The sequence below is a fragment of the Lactuca sativa genome, chromosome 3 (genome assembly GCF_002870075.4).
Source record: "Lactuca sativa cultivar Salinas chromosome 3, Lsat_Salinas_v11, whole genome shotgun sequence".
NCBI lineage: Eukaryota > Viridiplantae > Streptophyta > Magnoliopsida > Asterales > Asteraceae > Lactuca > Lactuca sativa.
The window spans coordinates 108,841,762-108,865,033 of NC_056625.2; the positions used below are offsets into that span (position 1 = coordinate 108,841,762).

Here is a 23,272-nt window from a genome sequence, read left to right on the forward strand (position 1 = left end):
TCTCCCGGTGACGTGCTGGTTTTGCCGTAAAACTTCGGCGGACCATAACTTCTTCGTTATAACTTGGATTTTGACGTTCTTTATATCCCCGGAATCCTTGTTTCGACCACTACAACTTTATGTAACGATATCGGACTTATCTCATACTTTAATTTTGATGCTTATTTTTATTCTTTATTAAATATATATTTATAATAAAGTAATAAGCACACAAATACACATAATTCACATAGAATTAAAATACTTCATCTTTATTACATCAAAAGGAGTTACAATAGTTGACATAGACAATTACATCGTCTAAAAATGCTTAGCCCCGAAACCCGGGCGTTACAATACTCCCGGATATAAAACTAATCTCTCGACCCGATCCATACTCCCGGATCTAAAACTAACCTCTCGACCTGATCCATACTCCCAGATCTAATAACAAATAACTATGTCCTATGCATACTCCCAGACTAAGGACAACTGACTATGTCTTAATCCATACTCCCGGATTAATGACAGATTATATGTCCTGTCCATACTCCCGGACTAAGGACAACTAACTATGTCTTAATCCATACTCAAGGATTAAAGACAACTGACTAAGTCTTAATCCATACTCCCGGATTAATGACAATTAACTAAGTCCAATCCATACTCTCGGACTAGGGACGAATAACTATGTCTAATCCATGCTTCTGGATCAATGACATATTTTAAAGTTCTATTCTCTGTATATATCTGACTCATACTCATAAAGAGATACTACCCCATAACCATTATAACAATCTTCAGTTTACTCTTTAACGTAAGTTATCATAAACAATTAGGTATTTTCTTTAACACTTAATTTAGACATCATCAAATAACTCACACAAAACATATATTTAATACATTCAAACAATACTTGTATTAAAATCATGTTCACAAAAGGGACTATGCACTCACTTGATAAGATGATTATCGGACAACACTACGACTCTTTAAGTAGTATTCTTTGATGAAACCAGAATGTTTTCTCAGAAACCGAACTTCTCACGGGCAGACTTTCGGCTCGAAAACTCTTTCTCTTGGGATCTTCGGGGCTTCGGGACTCGCTTTAGGTGTCGGGATGATATGGGGGATTCGGGGGCACTTCAATAGGGCTAGATAGGGTGTAGGAAGTGAGAGAGTGAAGGAATTAGCAACCATGGCCGAGTGCCCATCAATTTCTATTTATAGGGTCATTTTTCTGGATTCACGTCGTGAATCTCAAATATTCACATCGTGAGTTCAGTAGTCATCAGGTGTGTCATCGCAACTTGCGTCTGTCAGGCTCCAGAAGGCATAAATACTGAGTTCACGTCGTGAACACTATATTCACGTCGTGAACTCTGACACAGTGTTGGGTTTCGCCCCCCGAACTTCAAAAATTCATATCTTTCGCATAAGAGCTCCGTTTTTTACGTTCTTTATATCCACGCATAGCTGAGATTATGCTCTACAATTCTCGTTTAGACTCAGTCGGCTAATTTTGAATTTATTTTTTTATTATATTATTTTTTTAGTAGGCGTTAGGAGTTCACAATTCCTTCATCTGACGTCCGTTTTTGTCTGTCTTTTCACCGCTGGACTACTATCGATGAGATCTTCAATTCTCGTTTAGATTGTTTCGGCTAGAAATCACTCGATCTCATATTCGAACTTTGGGCTGCATACAGCTACGTCGAAACTTCAAAAAATCATAACTTCCTCATACGAAGTCAGATTTAGACGTTCATTTTATGCATGCTCTCGGTTTAACGTATTCTACGACTTTCGCTTAGATCACTAAGGCTAATATTGCTATATCATAAATTCACTATTTACGTCACGCAGTGTCGTGCTGGTTCTGTTGCAAAACTTCGACATGTCATAACTTCTTTGTTATAACTCGGATTTCGGCATTCTTCATATATCCGGAACCCTTGTCACGACCACTACAATTTAGTTAAGATTATTCATTCTAAATAATCAAAAAGTCACTTTTGATGCTAATTGTCTCTAAATTGAGTAGACCGGATCTACGGGCGTTATAGTGAGGTTTAGCACGAACACCGAATCATGCATTGTCGTTGCCATCAACCCATGTATACGCCGTTACTATCAGGACTTCGTTACCCCAAAGCTAGTGCGAACCTCAATTGAAGAACAAAAAGAGAGGCAAGTAGGCAAGCAGAGCAAGACAACAAAGCCTGAAGCAATGAGGACAGTAGGTACAAGCACCCATGGGAACTGATCACCCTTAGCTGGGTCGCAAACCGAATGGCAACAAGAAAGCATGGAAAGTCACAACGAGAGTAGATAAACCACCTTGACCCGAGCAAGACACTGATACTCTACGATACCATAGGAATGAAAACGACGCCAAGTCCAGGTGAGTTCATTCTAAAGGAGGAGAAATGCCAATACTTAGATTCCCAAATAGAAATCACCTTGAATCAGAGCAAGATTCAAAAGCCCTTCATAGGGAACGAAAAAACAAACAAAGATGGACTTGGAACAAGCCTCTGCTAGGCGTAGGAAGCAGGAGTAGAACTCTCTCCGGCCCTTGATGAGTCTTTATCCACCACTAATAGGGTTGATGTCATCAACAGTGCCAGAGACCAAAAGGGACAAAAATACCAAATCATGGAGCAAGAATTGACATGATTGAGCAGGGATGTCAAGGCCGAGCAGACCCTCTGAGTAGAATTCGCGAGTACCAACGTTCCAAACAGGTTGCCGTCAGCATCCTTCGACAACCAAATCAAGAAGGTACTGACTGAAGCCCCCTGGGGACAAGACATCAACAAAAAACAAATCACCAATGCCACGAAAATCTCATCAACGTCTGGTTTCATACGCTGAATCATAAAATTCTAAAGAAGAATGTATGGCAAGAATGGATTGGTGCGTGTGAAACCCTACCATACATATCCTAACCATGAACACTGATTTTTCAAGCTCTTATCAGCATATGGTATGTGATGAAGAATCATAAGGATTTTAAGAAGAATTGTAGGGTGAGAATGGATTGGTGCGTGTGATAGCCTATGGTACATAGACTATCCAACGAGAAGTGGATTATCTTCTGTATCATAAGGTTAAGTTGCAATTTAGAATTTAAAATTCACCATCAATTCATTTAATATGGTACAATATAATAAAATAATAAAGAATAGAATGAATAAAATAATAACGGAATAAAACAAAAGAATTAGTCAAATAAGGAAGCTATCTAAAAACAAAATATTTACAGCTTTTTCAGAAAAGAAATAAACACTCGATTTAGTAAATCTTTTGATTTGAAAGGCTATAAGTAAGTTTCCTTTCTCTGAGATATTTGCCCCTCAACACTATCTATAAAAGAATACACAAACATGATCAAATGCATCAAAACAAAACACAATTCATAACATACAAAGAAAGGAGATGTCCTTAATCATTGAAGTATTGAAAATAGATTCCAAGCTTCAAGTTCACCAAGAACAAAGGAAGAGCAAAACCAGTATTTGTTACCAATGAGTTAATAGGGTCCAATATTTGTAACCTTCGAGTTATGAGAGTCACCAAGACAAAAATCAAGGGTTCCATTCTTTATGATACATGATAGAAGAAATGAGGAACATTGTCTTGTTGAATAGGTCTTTGGATCTCAGATGGGAATCGGTGTGGCAGTGAGAGTGTCTATGAAAATTAGACATGCCACGTTACGAAGCTTCACTTCATCCCATCGCAACAAAGATAAGCTGCAAGAGAAAGATGAGATCAGTGTCCAAAAAAACAAGTTCGGACACAGTTCTCTCTTATCTTAACTCATTAGTAAGTTGCTTCATGTCATTCAACGTGGTCATCAACTTCACGGATAGAGCAGTTGGTACTAAAGAAAAGATACGAAGCCAACTCCAAAAAACTCTACTTAGAAGATCCTGCACCGAAGTATCGGCATGTTGATCCTTTCCTAAATGAAAAATCAATGATGGTCAACGTCAAGATAAAGGCAGAAGATCCTGAGACTTGGAGAGTGAGAGAGAAGAAAACACATAGTAGATATTAGTAGTGCAATATATAATGTATACTCCTTTAGTAAAATGAAGGCTCGAAAGGATTTTTAAAGCACAAATAGTTTTGTAATAAAATAAAAGAAGTTTATCTTCAGAGTTCAAAAGAAGTAAATAAAATAATAAAACAATATTGTCAAACATAAATAGAATTAAAGCATGTAAATGTTATTTTTCCTTAATGCATCGAGCATAATTGTGTTCCTTTAGTCCATATATTTTCCTTTATTGCAGTCGAAAGGAACTTTGTAGCTAGCGTCACACAATTGACTGATTGTCATGAGATTGTTTTGAAGGCCATTGATATAGAACACATCTTTCAGCTCGACTGATTTGCACCTTATTGTACGCAGGCCTTTGACTTCTCCTTTACTGCTATCTCCAAAAGTAACAATAGGACCATCTTTCTCCACAAAATCATTCAAGAAGAACATGAAAATAGTCATATGTCTAGAGCATCCACTATCTAAGCACCAGGCATGTTCCTGACCCTGATGCGTAGAAGAGTAATTCCTACTTTTTATCTTTGACTCCCTGACAACTTGATAAGGACCAACATCACATCTGTTGAAACTGCTATCAGGCGCTTCATTGACACGAGCCATAACACCTTTTACCTTTAGTCTTTTGTCTTCATAGGACTCCTCTTCTTCAACCCATTCTTCAGATTCCTCCTTCTTTGCGATATTAGCTTTTTGTCGAGAGATGTTCTCCTTCTTCATGTAGGCCATCGACTTCTTGTACAAGATTTCATAGCTTTTAGGGCTTTGAGATTCTCTCTTTTCTTTACAGTCCCTACCAAAGTGGTTAGGGCTTCTACAGTTGAAGCAATTACATGGATTTATTTTCTCCGAGTTATGCTTTTGCGATGGCTTATTTCCCTTGGACTAAACTCTTCTAGCTCCATCAGATTTCTTTTTTCATAGCGTTTAAAAATGAGTGCGGCACTAGCAACCAGTTCATCAGGGGCTTTGTCATTATTTATTTCACCCTAATCAGAATCATCAGAGTCACTGATGACACTGGCTACTTCTTTTCTAGAGACTAGGGATACAAATTTTTATTTGTTGGAGTCTCTCATGATGTATTTACAAAGAGCTTTTGTTTCTTCATAATTTCTTAGGTTTCCAAGAGAATCCAAGAACTTCAAGACCAACTAAGAGGAATGCTTAACAATCCCCAACCTGCGCATATCATTCACCAAACAATTAAAATTGTTAAAGGTTTGGGTTAGAGACTCACTTTGCTGAGCGAAGAAATGCTCGTATCTCCGGTTGAGATTGTTAGTGGTTGTTGCTTGAACTTCCACAGTGACTTCATAAGCCACAGTTAGCATTTCCATCATCTCCCGAGTAGATTCATAGTTTTGAACCAGATGATACACATGATAAAGAAGAGAGTTTCCTATGGATGCCCTTGCCTTAACATCAAGACTGATAATTCTTTTGTCACTATCGTCATAGCTAGTCTTTGGCTTTTGTTTCATGGGACCAGAATGAGCGTTGTTAACCATAGGTAGATACATGGGAACGTGTGGACCATTATCAACGATGTTGAGCATATCAAAGTCCATGGTTTCAAGAGCAACCATAGCCTTTGATTGCCACATTGAAAAATTGTGCTCATCGAAAGGAGGGATCTTGTTTACAACAGGTGACTTTGGATTATAGGAGGAAGACATGATAACTTGAATGTATCGTAAACCCGCTCTGATACCAATTGAAGGTTCATATTGATCGGATACACTCAAGTATGAATAATGAAGAACAAACAAACAAAACAAAGAGTATATAAAAACAGAAGAACAATGATGATCACAAATATGTTTTCACTAAGAAAAGGTTCTCACAAAGAGAACAGTCGCACAAAGCGAGCCACTAAGCTCTATTAGGGTTTAACCCTAATAGTATACTATATACAATTATAAAAACGAAGATCCCACTATTTTGGGGATACATTCTAATCTATGTAAGGTTTGATCCTAATCACTAAGATTACATATCAACTATCTATGCTATATTACAGAGTATATTTACCTAATATACAAATGTTCACGAAGATCATTAGGATCACGTTGTCACTAATGAAGCTGGAACTGGTGGACAACGTGTTATGTGTTTGAATCCTCAGATCATCAGGTGTGACCTTACAGTTATTATCTTAGTTTCTTAGGTTGATTATTTGTATTCGTTGAGAATATAATTCATTTGTATTCTTGGTTGACTAGTTTTTCAAATTTCTGTTATATTGTTGGTGTGTTCTCATCAAAACAGTGACCATTCTTGTATTTACAAATCCAAACAAGTACGTCCATTACCTTGTTGGTTCGAGCATTGATATGGAATACCATGGATTCCATAAAGTTGACAATGAACCAAAATATGCATTTTAGTTAGCTCCCACCCACAAGATTGCCTCCACAATTGTTATCCTTTTCATGAAAACCTCAACTTTTAACACAATCATTGCAGTTAACGCATAAGAAATTTTAGGATGTGCCCATGAGAAAGAAATTTTAACCTATACTTATTCTTGAGCCGTAAGTTGATGGTCGGGAGAATGAACGATAATATGTTTGTTTTTTTAGCTAGCTACCAATGTTTAACTGGCTCATGTGTTATATGCTTAAGAAATATGGTATTTGGTTTGGATTTCATGTGTACAAAGTCTTAATAAATAGGGAGAGCTTGAACAGATCAATATTTATGATGCTACCTCTAGCCATATGCAATGTTTTAAAAACCGGTTTGAACCGAGAACCGGGAGAGGGAGCGGTTCAACTATCACCGATTTTACATTGATTTCTGAACCGGATTGGACCGGTTGGTTTTTAGAAAAAACCGGTTGAACCGGTTAAACCGAATAAAAACACATAAAAAAAACCATTTACATAATAAAATTTGGTGATTTTTTTCAAATATATTTATTTTTCTCTAAATAATAACATATAGTAAATGTTATAAATTCTTTTGATGTGTTTGTATTCATCAAAAACTATATTTCGTTTCGGTATTATACTTTATTTTCTTTTTGACATATATAGATTGATATAAAACACTAAAACTTATGGTTATGTGTTATTTTAATGTATTTGGATCAATCCACAACTTATATTTATGTGTATTTGTAATGTTTGAACTTGTAAACATCAAATTCATAATTTCTATATGTATGTATGTGTAGGAAAATAGAAAAAAATATGAAAAATATAGAAACTGGTTCACCCGGCGGTCAAACCGGTTAAATCGGTTGAACCGAAAACCGGTCACCATACCAGTTCAACTAAAAAACCGGTTTTTAAAATATTCTGATATGGACAATATTGTTAAACTCTATCATTTATTTTTCACCCATGATTTGCATCGAGGATTATCAAACTAACTTCCAATAATATTAACACCTTTTTAGCATCCTTCAAATCATGATGTACTAATTATAAGAAGATTTAGTCAACTTCTAGTTCAAACCTTGACAAATCTAATATTTGATTCACTTATATAACTAACAATCTATACTGAGTTAAATAACTTCAAAACATAATTATAATTGATGATTAACCTACGAAAAACATCATTGAAACCTAAAAATTTCCATTAAAGCTTAAGAAATTCAAAGTTGATTAAGGTTTTAACACCATGATTCGCTATCTTCCTAATGTCTATTTGTTGATTCAAGCTCTTATTCTTTAAAATCACTTCGATAATTCAATTCAGGCTTCTAATTTCTCATTCTCTTTAAAATCGTCTCCCATCCCTATCTATCTTACACAATTGCTCTAACGAAGATTTTTGATCATGACCGATTTGGTGCTTAAAGTTCAAATGTTGGGTCTTTTGACAAGAATAGTCCCGAAACTTTTGAAGTTTTTAATTTATTCCCCAACTAATGCCCAACTCTCATACACGTTTAGATATTCATAATTTACCTTAATCAGTTAGTATCTTAACAATAAGGTCCAAGATCCAGTTAAGTAATTTAAACATCAAACCTATATTTCCATATTTGAGAAGATTGATCCCTTAATCTTAATTTTGCTATTAACCCAAATTAACTTTTTATAACCTTTATCATATCTTATATTATAATATAATCTTACATAATAAACTTATCTTACATTTTAAGTCTATATCATAATTAAAAGAATTTATTGCACCTGTTTGTACATGAGATTAGAAACAATTGCACGCTCCTTCTTCATGCTTGATATCTAGATGATGAGACCGTCACTAGGGATTCAGAAGAGGTGACCAAAGTGTTGAACATTATTCAGTTTAGTGATTCAGGATTGGGTTTGGAGTTCAATATTAAAAAAAAAAAACAAAGATTTTTTTGCCCCCGTGTGATGGTAGAAAGCTTTGTACCGGCTTATTCCCAACATATATAAGGAGACCATCTTTGGGAGTGAAGTTCTTTGTGGGAGGGAGGGGGGAGGGGGGGGGGGGGGCTAGTAGAGATGCGGGGTTTATTAGCGGGTTAGCAAGGAAGAGAGCTGTAAATGTTGTCGATTTGATGAATCTTCTTCCCCAGCTATGTGAACCGCAAAGTGAGATCATTTTGCTTCGTTCATGTATGGGCATTGCAAAACTTTTCTTTGGTTTGAAGACTTGCCAACTCGTGCACCTGGTTGAGGCAGCTGTATTATTTGACAAAGGGTTGCACAACTCTCTCTCTCTCTGTATATATATATATATATATATATATATATATATATACACACACACACACACACACACACTTTATTTATCTTTGTTTTTTTTTACTCTAATATAATCATAAATTTTTTTACAGTTTTTGTTTTTGTTTTATTTTTTTCATATTTTTTCGTATTATATTTTATTTATTTTGTATTTTAGTTTATAAAGAGTTTAAGGTTTAGGGTTTAGGGGTTAGGGTTTAGGGTTTAGGGTGTTTATAAAGGGTTTAAGGTTTAGGGTTTAGGGTGTTTATAAAGGGTTTAAGGTTTAGGGTTTAGGGGTTAGGGTTAAGGGTTTAAGGTTTAGGGTTTAGGGTGTTTATAAAGGGTTTAGGGTGTTTATAAATGGTTTATAGTGTTTATAAAGGGTTTAGGGTTTAGGGTTTAGGGTTTAGGGGTTAGGGTTTAGGGTTTAGGGTTTAAGGTTTAGGGTTTAGGGTTACCCTAAATCCTTTATAAACATCTATAGTTAGAGGTTCTTACGGTTCTTAAAATTTTTTTGTTCTCATTTGAACCACTCCCTATATATATATATATATATATATATATATATATATATATATATATATATATATATATATATATATATATATATATATATATAGGGTTAGGTTATTTTGTTTTTACTATCTATTGTGTGCATGTATTATTGATTCTGGACCAATCATTTTAGTTATTTTAAGAAAGTAATTAATGCATATTTACATATTGAAGATATAATGGATATTAATTACATCTTCAGCATTTAATATGTATTAATTATTTTCTTAAAATAACTAAAATGATTGGTTCAGAATCAATCATACATACATACAGTAGATAGTGAAAACATTTGAACCTAACTCTCTCTCTCTCTCTCTCTATATATATATATATATATATATATATATATATATATATATATATATATATATATATATATAAGCGAAAATAAAAAATGTGTATAAATAAACAAAAATAAATAAAATATACAAAAAATGAAAAATAAAGTGGTGTTATTTTTTTTCAAAATTGCAAGGACCAAATTTAAACTTTAAACCTAATTTTAGGATAGATTTTTCACAAAAGTTAACAAAATTAACCATGAAATAAGTAGCTAGTGATAATTCTATGAGAAAGTTCTTGTTATACCAATAATAAAAGAAAATTCTTAGAGCCTTTTCTAATTAGGCATTTCAAATTAAGACTTTTATGATATTAGTCTTATTTAAAATTCCAAACAAATACTTTCATTAGCTTGGTGGTTCGAGCATTGTGATCAATAGTATGGATGCCATATTATTTACAATGAACAAAAGAATTGCATTTTAGATAGAGGCCACTTAATGAGGCAAGCGGATCAACATAGTAATTTTTTTTCATGCTATAAATACGTTATGTGAGACTCATCGCTTGCAATTTCTGAGTTTATAGGAGTTCTATTCTGTGAGGGAGAAGAGATATAAATAAATAGATAAATAAATAAAATAGACATAGAGTAACTATAGATTCTCAATAAAACTTTTGTATAAAATTTATATAAATAGAAAACAAAACGACACATCATCAAAAGGAATGCTTACATGGCGGAAGTGGGGTCCCACACAAACCAGGATTACCCAAAAAAGCAGAAGCTGGTATGCTTGCAATATGCCCAGGAATTTCTCCGATTAATCTATTTTCTGACACATCAAAATCCTTCAACTTCTTCAAATTTAACAACTCCTTCGGTATCTTTCCTATCAACTTATTACTAGAAATCAAGATTCTTTCCAATCCTTCCCCCTTACTCAACCATTCCGGTATCATTCCGCCAATCGGATTATGCGATAAAACCAAAGAAACAACTTCATCCATCGCCACTTCATCGCCATTAACATTGATTGGTCCTGAAAACGAGTTATACGATAAATCAATTGTGTTGAAATGGCCAAGTGGGTCTCGAACATTTTTCTTGAAAATCCTGTTTATGTCGCCGGAAAAGTTGTTGGAATGAAGATCGAGGTCCATTAGGAGGGAAAGGTTCTTGAATTCAGCTGGAATCGAGTTCGTGAATCGGTTGTTTGACAGATTTAAATTTGAAAGATTCGTCATGTTCCCGATCCAATGTGGTAATTCATCTGTTAATGAGTTGCTGGATAAATCCAGTTCTGAGATTGTAGATGCCGACGACAGGAATCCCGGAAGCGGACCTTGGATTCCGGTGTTTGCCATCTTTAGCCGGAAAACTTTCAGTTTGGAAAACCAATTTGGTAATGTGATTAGCTTCAGAGGATTAAATGACAAATCTAGAGTTTGTAAATTCTGTAATTTAGCAAGCTGAGGTGGAATCGGGCCTGAAAGCATGTTTCTTGATAAATCGAGTGCTTGAAGGTTCTTTAAGTTGCCGAAACTTGCAGGAATACTTCCGGTTAATCTGTTACCGGAGAAGTAAATATCGGTGAGACTGATCAAATGACCGATGGTGGCGGGTAGTTTTCCGGTGAGCTTATTGTTATCACATACCAACCTTTGGATCTTCGTAAGCTTCCCGATGGACGGCGGGATTACACCGGTGAGTTGATTTTCCGACATACGAATGAACTGAATAGAAACGAGACCATCGATGGAAGAAGGAATGGAACCAGAAAGTTGGTTTTGATTAAGATACAAAAGCTCTAATTTCTCTAGCGATCCAAGCGATTCCGGGATGTTTCCGGTGATCTGATTATTCGACAAGTCAAGATTTTTAAGATGCTTTAGCTTTCCGATCGTTTCCGGAATGATTCCGGTGAAATTATTCTCATGAAAGTTAAGTTGTGTTATCGAAACCATTTCCCCAATCGACGATGGAATCTCACCGGAGAACTGATTCCCCGAAAGACCAAGTTCCGAAAGGGATTTAAAAGATCGGAAAATCTCCGGTGGGATCCCTCCGCTCAAACGATTATCACTAAGGTAAAGCTTTTTTAGCCGGAAAAGGAAACGAAAAGTGACCGGAACTGAACCAGAAAGCTGATTGGCTTCAAGAAACAAGTGGGTTAGACGTGAAAGTTTTCCGAACTCCGGCGGGATCCCACCGGTTAAATCTTTGAGTTCGCTGAGGTCAAGGAGTTGCAGAAATGTGAGATTAGAAAGAGAAGGAGAGAGGGTACCGGACATGGATGTGTCGAGGATGGATTCGTCGCCGGAGACGAGGCCAGAACGGGAGACATTGATAACTCTGCCGGCGGAATCACAGGCAATGCCATCCCACGATTTGCAGCAATCAGTTTCAGGTGTCCATGATTGTAAGAGTTTTGAAGGGTCTGAGGTGATTTTGTGTTTGAAGTCGAGTAATGCTTGATGATCAATAGGGTGGCAGGCGTCTGATGTTAATGGCGAAAAGAGAAGAGTGAGGAAGATGAGAGAGAAAGTGTTTATGTGGGTTTGGATCTCCATTGAAGTTGCAGAGATAATGGAGAAGAAGAACAAGAGCGAGTGATTAGTGGGAACAGTTGCCTGAATTAGTTTTCTGATACAAAAGAATTATGTAAAGGAGTAAAGAGACCCTTTAAACTATTTAAAAGTAATTTGTTTGACTTTTAGTATATTATAGAAACTATCTAAAAGTACAATTTAAAAAAATGCGTTTTAAATGATCAAAATTTATTACTTTAATTTTTTAATAATAAGATAAAGAGAAATTATTTTTACAAATAATGTGCAAAAAGAGCGAGATATTTATAATTTGACAAATCTCATATTTGTTAGATGAGTTAAAAGAGATAACACTACTTAGAAGCAAAATTTACTACTCAGATTTATTTAAATAATACCAATTAATTTTGTTGGAGTTGTAATAAAGAAATAAATATCCTCTGACATAACAATATCTAAAGTATAAAGAGTCATGGGAAGTGTTGAATATTCTTTCCAAATGTATATTTTTATATAGTTTTTGTTTTAAAGAGAGGTAGAAAATAGATTAAAAAATATATAGATATAAATGACACCATGTGTAGCCGATATGAGACTATTCTCAATGAAAACGAACCAAGACTTCATTTGCATGTTGTTTGTATGCCACGACTGCTCAACCAGCTGCTAAAACACGTCATTTATGACATGGGTTTTATAAGATCAGATCAGTTGTGTTGAGTCTATGCGGTGTTAGACGATAACTTTGACTGCATGTCTATTAGATATGCGAAATACTACATTTTCAAAAAAAAAATAAATAAATAAAAAAATTGAACATATGTATTGAAGTGATTGAGATCGTGTATAGTACGTAGATGTTTATTATACTAGCGCCATATTTTAACATATGTATTGATGTGATTGAGAACGCGTATAGTACGTAGATGTGAGATTTCAATAAAAAAAATTTGTTGATATATCGTAAAACATAATGATAGCTTATTCGCATGTACATAAGGTGGAACATTAGACCCATCTAAAATAGTTTTTTTTTTAAGTTGTATATATAAATAATTAAGATTTCACTAAAAGGCTTCTAGTCAAGAGCTATCCTATATTGTGGTTACTCCTTACTCTTTAAGGTTGAGATTACTTTTAAGGTCGAGAGTTTAATTCTAATTAGGACATAAGTGGAAGACAAAACTATAAAATTGGTCCTTGTGGTTTCATAAAATTTTTGGATAGGGTCCAAAACGCTTTTGATTTGCATGGAATGTCCAAAATCAAAAACTTCTTTTGATTTTAATCCAAAAAAAACTTGAAATGACGGTTATGCCCTTTCATTTTCTTTTTTGTATTTGTTATAATGAATTTAATACCATTTTAACTTTAAAAAAGGAAAGAAAAGGATTATCCCCACCCATCTCCACCGTTTTTTTTTCTCTCTCTCCCTCTCTACAGTAAACACACACTCACACATACACACTTTTGATTCAGTTTCCAAGTCAAACCGATGGCGAAGTTAGCACACACTTACGAAATCTACATTAATTTTATTGTGCGTATTTGTTTATGTGTTAAAGAAGGATGAGATTATCTCAGAAAGTTAGTGCACCTTGATTTTAGATTCAACACACATGTTTACAGATTTAGATATTGTTTCTGGTGGTGAGGCTCATAAATAATAGTTGGTTTAACCCCAAAATACACATCGTTATCAAACGATCTGATGAGGAAGACTCATATCGTTGAGAGCAGGTTCATCACAACCCCCTCCCATCTTCTTCTTCCTCACCTTTACCTTCAATTGAAACCTCTCACGTATACATCCTGAAAATCAAATCTCTCACAAACGAAACAAGTTAATAAAGGTGTTGGTTCTAGGAGTTAGGAGTCAAGACATCTGATGACATCGCTCAACCACCACTTCATCTTCTCCGACATTGGTTTAAATATTGTTCTGTGTTTTCAGTTTACATCATCTCATCTTCTGGGTTTTTGATTTCCACAAAGAGGGGTAAGATTAGCAAGATAAAAGACACCTTTAATTACAAGAATGGAGATCAAATAAGGGAAGCCCCGAGTATTAGCTTCCTAAGTCGTCGGTGGAGGCAAGGTCGGTGACGAACACTTGGTCTCGCCAGAGACATCGTACCACATTTCTTTGATGAGACACAACATAGAGATGAGGTAGGTGGGTTCAATCAATTCAATCAGAGGGGTTGATCAACATGGGAAGAAGAAGATGGTCGGGAAATGGGCAAGTTGATCTTAATGCTTCACTGATTCTTATTCCATTTTTGGCATGGATTTTCTTCTTTGATCTGGGGTTTTTTTCATTTAACTGCATTTGAAAGTGAAAAGTGAGGAAGAAAATGGAAAAAAGAGAGAATTTCACACACACACACACACACAGAGAAGGATATATATATATTTTTTTTTTAATTATAAAATAGTTAAAATTGATATTAAAAATGAAAAAAAAATCAAAAGGGTAAAAAAGTCTTTTCAGGTTTTGTAATGACTAAAATGGACTAAAATCAAAGGAAGTTATTGATTTTAGACATTCCATGCAAGTCGGAAACATTTTGGACCCTATCCAAAGTTTTTATGAAACCACAAGGACCAATTTTACAGTTTTGTCTAAGTGGAACTATAAATAATTTAGGAGTAGATTATAGTTGTTTTAAAAAAAATAATCATGCTTTCTAAAGTCTATATGGTTTTCTATCGGTTTTATTTAAACCGTGAACAATTTATTTTTGTATTTTAGACTCATGTCACTGCCTGTATTCAAATTTTAATCTTAAGACATCTATCATACACTTTATAATAACAATATTGCCATGTTTATATAAAAAGATTCAAAGAATACGTAATTTCGATGAACATTAATATCATTTTACATATTTATTGAATTCATATGCATAAATGGGTTGGTTGATTAACAATATCTTTGGTTTCTACCGAAATGGAAAAAACTGATTTATGTACGACTCCAACGGCACGTGACATCATTGTCGAGCAAGTGAGGTGTTCATGATTGTCACAACATGAGTTTGGTGATGTATCATCCAAACTATGCCCACAGTTGACAAGTGTGTCAATGTGAGAATGAGATATCTCAAACAAGATCGGTTTGTAACGTATGCATGTGTTCTTCCATTTGATATGTTTTTGGTTTGTAACTTATGCATGTGTTCTTACATTTGATATGTTTCGTTATGATTATGAAATTTTTTTTATCTCTAAGCGAAGATTCCATATAGAATATGTTCTAAAAGATATCTATGAAGGAATGTATTCATAATTCACCCAAACATGCCAAAAGTATCATGATGACATTTATAAATTATGAATCAAACCATGTTCAATACATCTCACCGTGACCATAATAGAACTAATATATTATGAAAATATTAGAACACAGTTTGTATAAACATACTTGTCTGGCTGATCTACAAGACAATCAACCAATTTATTTTCTAATGAACTCCGTACGTAGAGAAATTAAATATCCTCCTACCTTTTATTCATATATATCATCATACCCAATTAAATGGTGACATGTGTAATATTTAATGTTCATTTAATGAAATTAAAAGATATTTTAGATTATTATTTTGACACAAGTCATTATTTAAATGGATAGGAGGATTTGTAGGAACAAAATGTAGAATGATATTTAATTTCTCCCGTACAATATATAATTAACAAAGAAAAATTAAATATCTTCTTACTTGTTCTTTCTACAAATCCTCCTACCCAATTGAATAATGACATGTGTATCATTTAATGTTCATTTAATTATATTTTAATACATTAATATAACACATGTCATCATTTAATTGGATATGAGGATTTGTAGGAACAAAAGTAAAAGGATATTTAATTTCTCATTAACAAAATATCATCATCTATCTTTTCATGACGGACTTTACAAATGTACATTCAAATGTATTCTTTATGGATTTGATATACAAAAAACACATAGATTAACAAAACATTAATTATCATTAACTTTATTAAATGAAATGACAAATATATTTTTTTGTTGCATTTAATTCTATGATAGTTGTATTTAATTCCATTGTAGTTTTACTAATAATGAAGGATATTTTGATAAAAATAATATATATATATTTAGAACTAGACAATTATTTAGAGACAAATAAAAAAGGAAACATAAACTATTAATTTGGGATGGAAGGAGTAGTATGTTTAAGAGTAAATTACTAAAATAGTCCCTATGGTTTGGTCAAAATTGTAAGTTTGGTCCCTAACTTTCTTTTTGCACTCGGATCGTCCATGTGGTTTTTGATTTTGTTATGTTTTTCCGTCCCTTACCTACATAAAGTTAGGGACCAAAATCGCAATTTGGACCATACCATAGGGACAAAAAACGCAACAAAATCAAACCACATGAACGATCCGAGTGCAAAAAAAAAAAGTTAGGGACCAAACATATAATTTTGACAAAACCATAGAGACGATTTCAGTAATTTACTCTATTTTTAAAGACCAATAAAATAGTTTATAAGTCATTTAAAAAATATAATATATAATAGATTATTGATAAGTTCCATGGACTTTTCTAATTTTTTTCAATTAATACACCTTTATAAGCTCAAAACTTTTTTAAAACTTTTTGATACATGATTGTTCTAAGCGTTTCATAAAACATCGTTTTTATTTGACAATTATTTACAATATTTGTTAACTATTTTTTGTAACTTTTTATAATTGTTTTATATTTTTTTTCAATGTCCTCTTACCTATTCGTTTCTATACAAATCTTAAATAGTACTAAAAGAGAAACCTTATGACATCATCTTAAATAATATGGACCATTAATTGTATTTTAATATTATTTTTTCCACCCTTAGATCAAATTGCTGACATCATCTTCCCCATATGGAATGTATTTAATTCCAATAAATGTTTTCCAATCATCAATCAATAACTTACATTCGTTGAAATGGAATGTATTTAATTCCAATAAAAGTTTTCCATATTTTACATCTTGAATTTTCAGTTATTAAGATTTTAATATGGTTAATGTTAAAAATATATTACTAACAAATCATTTCAATCAATGCCTTAATATCAACCATTAATATAAATCCGTTTATATTAGTAAACCATTAATATAAAATCTTTTTATTAGGAAATCATTAATACCGAAAAATCATATTCAAATTATCACATACATATACGATTCATCATTGAATCCGCGACTCACATTTATTTTCAATCGTTTCTTTTCTTCAAACCTTCTCCTACAACATCGTTAATATTGCTTATAACTTCCATCATCATTCTCTGCTATAAACATTCACTCTTGTGCGCTAGAAAGTCAGTACCTTCTTTCGCTTTTTATATTTTTTCGATTATTTTTTGTTCCTATATCAAATGTATGTATTTATATATTTCGATTTTCTTTGTCACAAATTACATGAAATCAGTTAACTACTTTTCTGAAACTTTTCAAATAAACATGAAAAGATATTAGGTACCTTTAACAAAACAAAAATTAACTATCTTGGGAACTGACATTAATTACGAAAATTTACTTTTATATATTAGCGATGATTATGATTTTTTTTTTTAATTTTTATGTCATAAGAACCCGGTTAATTTTGGTATGATTTTAAAATATCATTGAAATTATTATGTTTTTGTATATCATATCAACATACTTTTTTATCTTTGTATAGTAACAATAAAATTTATTAATTTACACAACAAATATAGATATTTCAAATTTTGTAATATTATTATACCTTACAAAATACAACTCCCTCCAAAATAAATTTTCGCCAGTAATTTCATCCATAATTTCAACAAATTTAAATTTGTATTTTCTTTATATAAATTATTTTAATGATCCTGATTGTTTTTTCTCCAAAAGTATATCAAACATTTACGTCTTAGATAATGCTGCCCTATTATAATAATTATTTTCCAAAAGTATATTCGTTTAATGGGGAATTTGATATAATAAAGGAAATGAATGTTAATTAAAATGAGATATATATTCCATAATTATTACATGAGTTTATTAAAAAAATTAATATCAAGGTGTAAACATTAAGCATTTTTAAAGTGAAATTTCAGAATACATACAAACAATGATGTTGTACAATGAAATATAAAATTGAATAGACTGAAAAAAAAACACTATTAAAACAGTCAATCTTGAAAATAACATAGTTATGACAAAATTATAAAGTAAGATAAAAATTATAAGATATTAGGAGATTTGTAAAAAGTACATTTAGTGAAAATACAATATATAAACTAAATTATCACAATAGTAATGAAATGTCATTATTTGATATTTCATATAATTGAAAGATATATCAAATTACATTGATGATGTACTAAAATTATTCAAAGTTGCGCCAAAACTAATGCAAAGTTTTTGTGAATACCAAATAAATAAGAACAAACATAAAAGCTAGCATTTATATTTATAATCAATTTAAAATAAACCAATCATGATTTAGAAAAAGAATATCCATTGATGATATACTAAAATTAAATCTATATAACATTTAACATTTTATAAATTATATTACATAACTTTATTTGAATAAATGAAATAGTTGTCAATATTTAATGCAATAGAAAAAACGGTATATTGGTTGTAAATATATGTTTAAATTAGGTAACATTATTATGCAAGGAACGTCTAATTAAAATGCTTATAAATATATAAATATCATAACTATATGAGACGAGGAAAGCCGTTCAACTAATAACATAAAAAATGATGTCTACAAAGAAATCTTTCAATGATTATATATATTTATCGTTTTCAATGTATTTTCTATACATTTCAATAATACCAATAACCATATATTTTTTTTATAATAATTATACAATATCTATAAACGATTATATATTTTTTTATGCGTTTCCCGCGTTTAATGCGGGCTATAATCTAGTTTTTATTAAACAAAAATCCGTTTTACAAATTAGAGTTTTTTGTAATTATAAATTATTGGCCAAATTTGATGTAAATCCGTTCATAATAGTATATCTAAATGTCCATTTATATTACATTACATTTGACGTGAGTTAATTATTATCAAACATTATTGTTTTATAAGATAACTTATCAAATACCAATTATTTTATAATTCAAAAAGCTTGGTATCCAATTAAGCTGCCAAAAACACCCTGATCTAACATTGAATGATAAAAAAGAAAAAGAAAAGTTAAAAATAGTGCTAAAAAAATTTATTTTAGAGGTTTTTATTACCTTGCTTTCCATGCAAAAGTTTTTCTTTTTCTCTTATATTATATATACTAATGATCATTATAAAACCAAGTAAAACTTACAGGACCTAGAACTCCACTTATAACTTAAAGATTATATATGAATGGATTATATTAGAATGATGAACAATAAAATTATATACTCTCATTCATAGAATCGTATATAAAATTATATACACCACATTCTAGTGGTTAATGCGCTGTTGAGGCTTTCTAATCATTGCATGCATTTTGTTTCGTATTATTTTCACTTTCTTTTTACACATGTTATATACCAGGTGTAAGACCTATATATTACATGTGTTTATTTAAAAAAAAATTAAATATAAAATTTTAACAATTTGAAAAGTTTGAATTTATAAGAAAAATGAGAAATTTTTTGAATTATTAAAATTAATGAGACTTTAATGTATTGAATACATTACATATATAAACATTTTTTTAATAAATACCTTACATATTAAATGTGGAATTTTAATTTAATAAAATGAAAAAAATACAATAAAATGACAAGTGGAAAATAGAAAATTTAAAATTTTTAGAAAATATCATGTGTCCAAATGAAGGAGAAGATGACATGTGACAAAAAAAAAAAAACTTTCATTTATTAGAGTAGATGTATTATATAGTTCTGTGGTGCAACTTAGATATAAGTAGGTATTAGACTAGGATATATATTTGCACTATATTATGAATATATTTGGAGATAAGACATGGATATCATGTCCAAAAATAAAAGGATCTTAAATTGTGTCTTGTATAGAGATTATCAAGGAATACAGAAGGGGCAATGTGGAATTATTATGTATGCTATTATGGTATCAGAGCGTTCTCTTTGATTTAGCCTTATGCTGCCACCAGTCCTCCTTCTCCCCTCTCTTATGTGATTTCAACCTGTGGTCGGATTTCTTCTTCTTCTCTTTCACTGATCGCAACCTTCAATAAAATACCATGGAAAAACTACGTCCAACAATCACAATGACAAACATCAACAATCTCATCCTTATAAAACTTAAGACGGAGAATGGTCAATATTCGTCATGGGCTGAACTTTTCAAAATTCCACCATCGGGTATTTGAGGTGCTTGGCCACATGATCCCTCCGAACACACAACCTTTCTCTTCTGGTATAGAAAAAGCAGCAGACAAAGAAGCTGACAAAGACAAAAACAAAGCAACCACAAAAACAAACCAATCCAACCCCGCCCATGTTCACCCCTAATAATAAGGATTTTCCATTATTAGTATTAAATTAATCAGAAAGATAATCATCCCCAAAGAAAACTTCTTTCTTAAAAATCACATATTTATATTAAATATTTTTTTCTGGTATTTTCTCTCTCACTCACTATATCTGCCTTAAACTATTCACACCGGTCTTTCAAACATGACATGTCGGCTTGACAATTTAATCCGACATCAATATAATACTAACATTTTCTTTAAAATGACCCCAGTAAAAATTTTAAAATATTTTGTATATATTAAAATATATGTTTGTGTCTATACATATTAGAAATGATATGAATATTTAATAAAAAAGAATAGGTCCTCCGTTATAATCCCCCACTAAACTTGCAAGATTAAATCTATATGGCAATCAGAACCCATTTGCAAGACCACTCTGGTTGTTCTGAACCTAAACCAACACCGTCTCTCACACTTTTGTAGATCGGCCACTTATCACCTTACGTCCCTGTGAAATTCTCTACTTTTGTTTTAATATGGAACTATAAGCACGAATGAAGGTATGTTAATACTAATATGAAGTTACATAAACGGTCGATGATGTGATAATTATTTCAAATACATTATTGAATCAAAGATACAGCTTGCAATTCTAGCCTATTAGAAATTGTTGATGATTTCGTGTTGTTTGCAAGCTATGAACGAATCAAGATTTAGAAAGAATTATTATTTTTATTGATATTGACCCACGATTAGCTTACCAATATGATAGGATGTATTTTTTTAAAACTTTAACATCTACATTTTGTGGGTAATAAAGAATGTAATTTTTGATAAGATCATATTAACTTTAACATCTATTTTTTCATTTACATGTTGCCTCGTTAACTATTTCTTATGCTATATTTTTAATTTTTTTCATAATCCAATCAATTTTTTATTTAGTAAATTATCAGAATTCTTTTTATTTTGTTTAGATGGTGAGTAAACGCATATGATTTCGAGCTTTAGTTGAATAGTTTTTTTTTACCATCAACATCAAAACTTATATCTTATTTGAAATAATAGAAATAATGATATGAATACTGAATAATTTTATAAAGACAAAAACTTTAAAAATGGTTCATATGGTTTTCGAAAATATCAAGTTTAGTTCATAAGTTCAAAAAACCTCACAAATTGTCAATCTGGTTTCAAAACTGTTAACAAATAGTCATTTTCGTTAATTCCGTTAGCTTTTGGCCGTTAAGTGAAGGACATTTCTGTCATTTCACTACCACAGAGACCATTTATGAAGTTTTTGCCTTATTAAAAAAAATAAAAAAAAATATAATTATTTTCTCTCTCCCTCTCTCTCTCTCTCTCTCTCTCTCTCTCTCTCTCTTTCCTGATCGGTCTTCCTTCCTAGAAATCGCAACCCTCATTCCCGATTCTCAACCGTAAGAGAACACAAATCAATAATCAACAAATCAAAACCAAAATCTATCACCAATAAATCGCTTATCCCCCTGAAATCTACTCAGAAATCTGCAAACATACGAAGACTTCTCCTTTTGATTGTAAAATTGGTTCTCAATCAAACTACCACATACTTGAGTTAGAAATTTGGTAAGCTTGATAGTCAGAACTCTTTGTTTGGTTTTCTTTGCATCAGCTTAGCTAGCGTTGGCGACACTGAAGCCTCATACTCGTTTTATGTAACATGTTTCTTCCCTAATCTGAATCCACCAACTTGAAAGGGTTTTTTTACCCGATTAGAAAAGAGGAAAGAAGAAGAAACCTTATAATGTTGCAGTGATATAATTGATTGTGGAATTAGAAATCGGGTTTTTCGTTTGCTTATGCTTATATAATTTCTAGGGTTTATTGTTTCTATAAGTAATGTAATGGGTTTATGCATTGTTTCTCTGTAACATTGTGTTCCTGTAAACATGGCCGGGTTGTTCAGAATGACAGAAGAAAATTAGGACTAATAAAGAAGAGGTGATGGTGTTGTTGGTGTTCGTCGGAGATGTTACCTGGTTTGGGTGATGGCGAGGTACAATGGATGATGGCAAGATATATTAGGTGATGTTGAGGGTCAAGCGGGTGGGTCGGGCAAGAGAAAAGTAGTGATTTCTGGCGATTGTATTCTCACATGGGTTACTGAGAGGTTGTAACATGTTTGATTTTGAAATTGTTTTGGACTGATTTCTTTGAACTTGTCGGAGAAGACATATCAGATGGGGGTAGAAAAGGGTAGCTATTGGTCGGAGATAACATATAAATGGTGGTGGTGATTGTTCGTGGAAGAAGAGAAAGGGAAAAGGGTGAATCGGAAAAGCTGGAGCTCGAATTGGAATAACGGGAGTCTTCTTTGTCCGATAAAGATGTAGATTAGGCTCAACTGGAGCAGGGAAAAGAAATAGAGAGATTTCGATTCAATTAAAACACGAAACAAAGCTTTGAATCCTTATCTGATTTGGAATTTGAGGTTTGATTGATAACAAGATTCAAAACCCAGATGAAATCAAGCTTGTGGAAAGTTGATTTGGAATTTGAATCTTGATCTTTTTAGGAAGAAGACGCACAAGAGAGAGAGAGAAAGAGAGGGGGGGGGGGGACCCTTTAATATTAAATATTTATATATATATATATATATATATATATATATATATATATATATATATATATATTTTAAAATAAGGCAAAAACTTCA

The 23,272-nt window shown here is 32.2% G+C and overlaps 1 protein-coding gene across 2 annotated transcripts; it reads right to left on the reverse strand.

Annotated features, from left to right (window-relative positions):
- Nucleotides 1-8,494: 8,494 nt before the first annotated feature.
- On the reverse strand, nucleotides 8,495-12,244 carry LOC111897444 (probable leucine-rich repeat receptor-like protein kinase At1g35710). Of its 2 annotated transcripts, XM_052769350.1 has the most exons (2): nucleotides 10,305-12,244; nucleotides 8,495-8,669 (listed from the first exon to the last, which is right to left on the reverse strand). In XM_052769350.1, the coding sequence occupies exons 1-2, from the start codon at nucleotides 12,139-12,141 to the stop codon at nucleotides 8,599-8,601; spliced, it is 1,908 nt and encodes a 635-aa protein (XP_052625310.1). In that variant the 5' UTR covers nucleotides 12,142-12,244; the 3' UTR covers nucleotides 8,495-8,598. The 2 variants fall into 2 exon arrangements, with proteins under 2 accessions (XP_052625310.1, XP_023749179.1); XM_023893411.3 differs by lacking the exon at nucleotides 8,495-8,669 and having other exon boundaries at nucleotides 10,229-12,242.
- Nucleotides 12,245-23,272: the final 11,028 nt, after the last annotated feature.